This window comes from Gavialis gangeticus, unplaced genomic scaffold, assembly GCF_001723915.1.
Source record: "Gavialis gangeticus isolate Ggan-Ray unplaced genomic scaffold, GavGan_comp1, whole genome shotgun sequence".
NCBI classification, from domain to species: domain Eukaryota; kingdom Metazoa; phylum Chordata; order Crocodylia; family Gavialidae; genus Gavialis; species Gavialis gangeticus.
In genome coordinates, this window is record NW_017728995.1 from 3,285,066 (window position 1) to 3,285,355 (window position 290).

At 72.8% G+C, this 290-nt stretch overlaps 1 protein-coding gene across 1 annotated transcript in view; it reads left to right on the plus strand.

The window, feature by feature from the left end:
• The first annotated feature begins 6 nt into the window (after nt 1–6).
• Nucleotides 7–290, plus strand: part of RAP2B (RAP2B, member of RAS oncogene family) — a 3,999-nt gene continuing 3,715 nt past the window's right edge. Inside the window, exon 1 of the mRNA XM_019503169.1 lies at nt 7–278. Within this exon, the coding sequence (XP_019358714.1) occupies nt 144–278 (135 nt within the window). The 5' untranslated portion in view covers nt 7–143. The remainder of the gene's footprint in view (nt 279–290) is intronic.

Here is a 290-nt window from a genome sequence, read left to right on the forward strand (position 1 = left end):
GCATGCGCTCGGCCCGGCTGCCGTGAGGCGCCTCGGCGGGGCGGTGCCCCTCTCCCCGCCCCTTCCCCCCGGGGCGGAGGGAGAGCCGAGCCCAGCCCAGCCCTGCCCAGCCCGCAGCCTGCCTGCGAGCGCCCGGCGGAGCCATGCGGGAGTACAAGGTGGTGGTGCTGGGCTCGGGCGGCGTGGGCAAGTCCGCCCTCACCGTGCAGTTCGTGACGGGCTCCTTCATCGAGAAGTACGACCCCACCATCGAGGACTTCTACCGCAAGGAGATCGAGGTGGACTCCTCG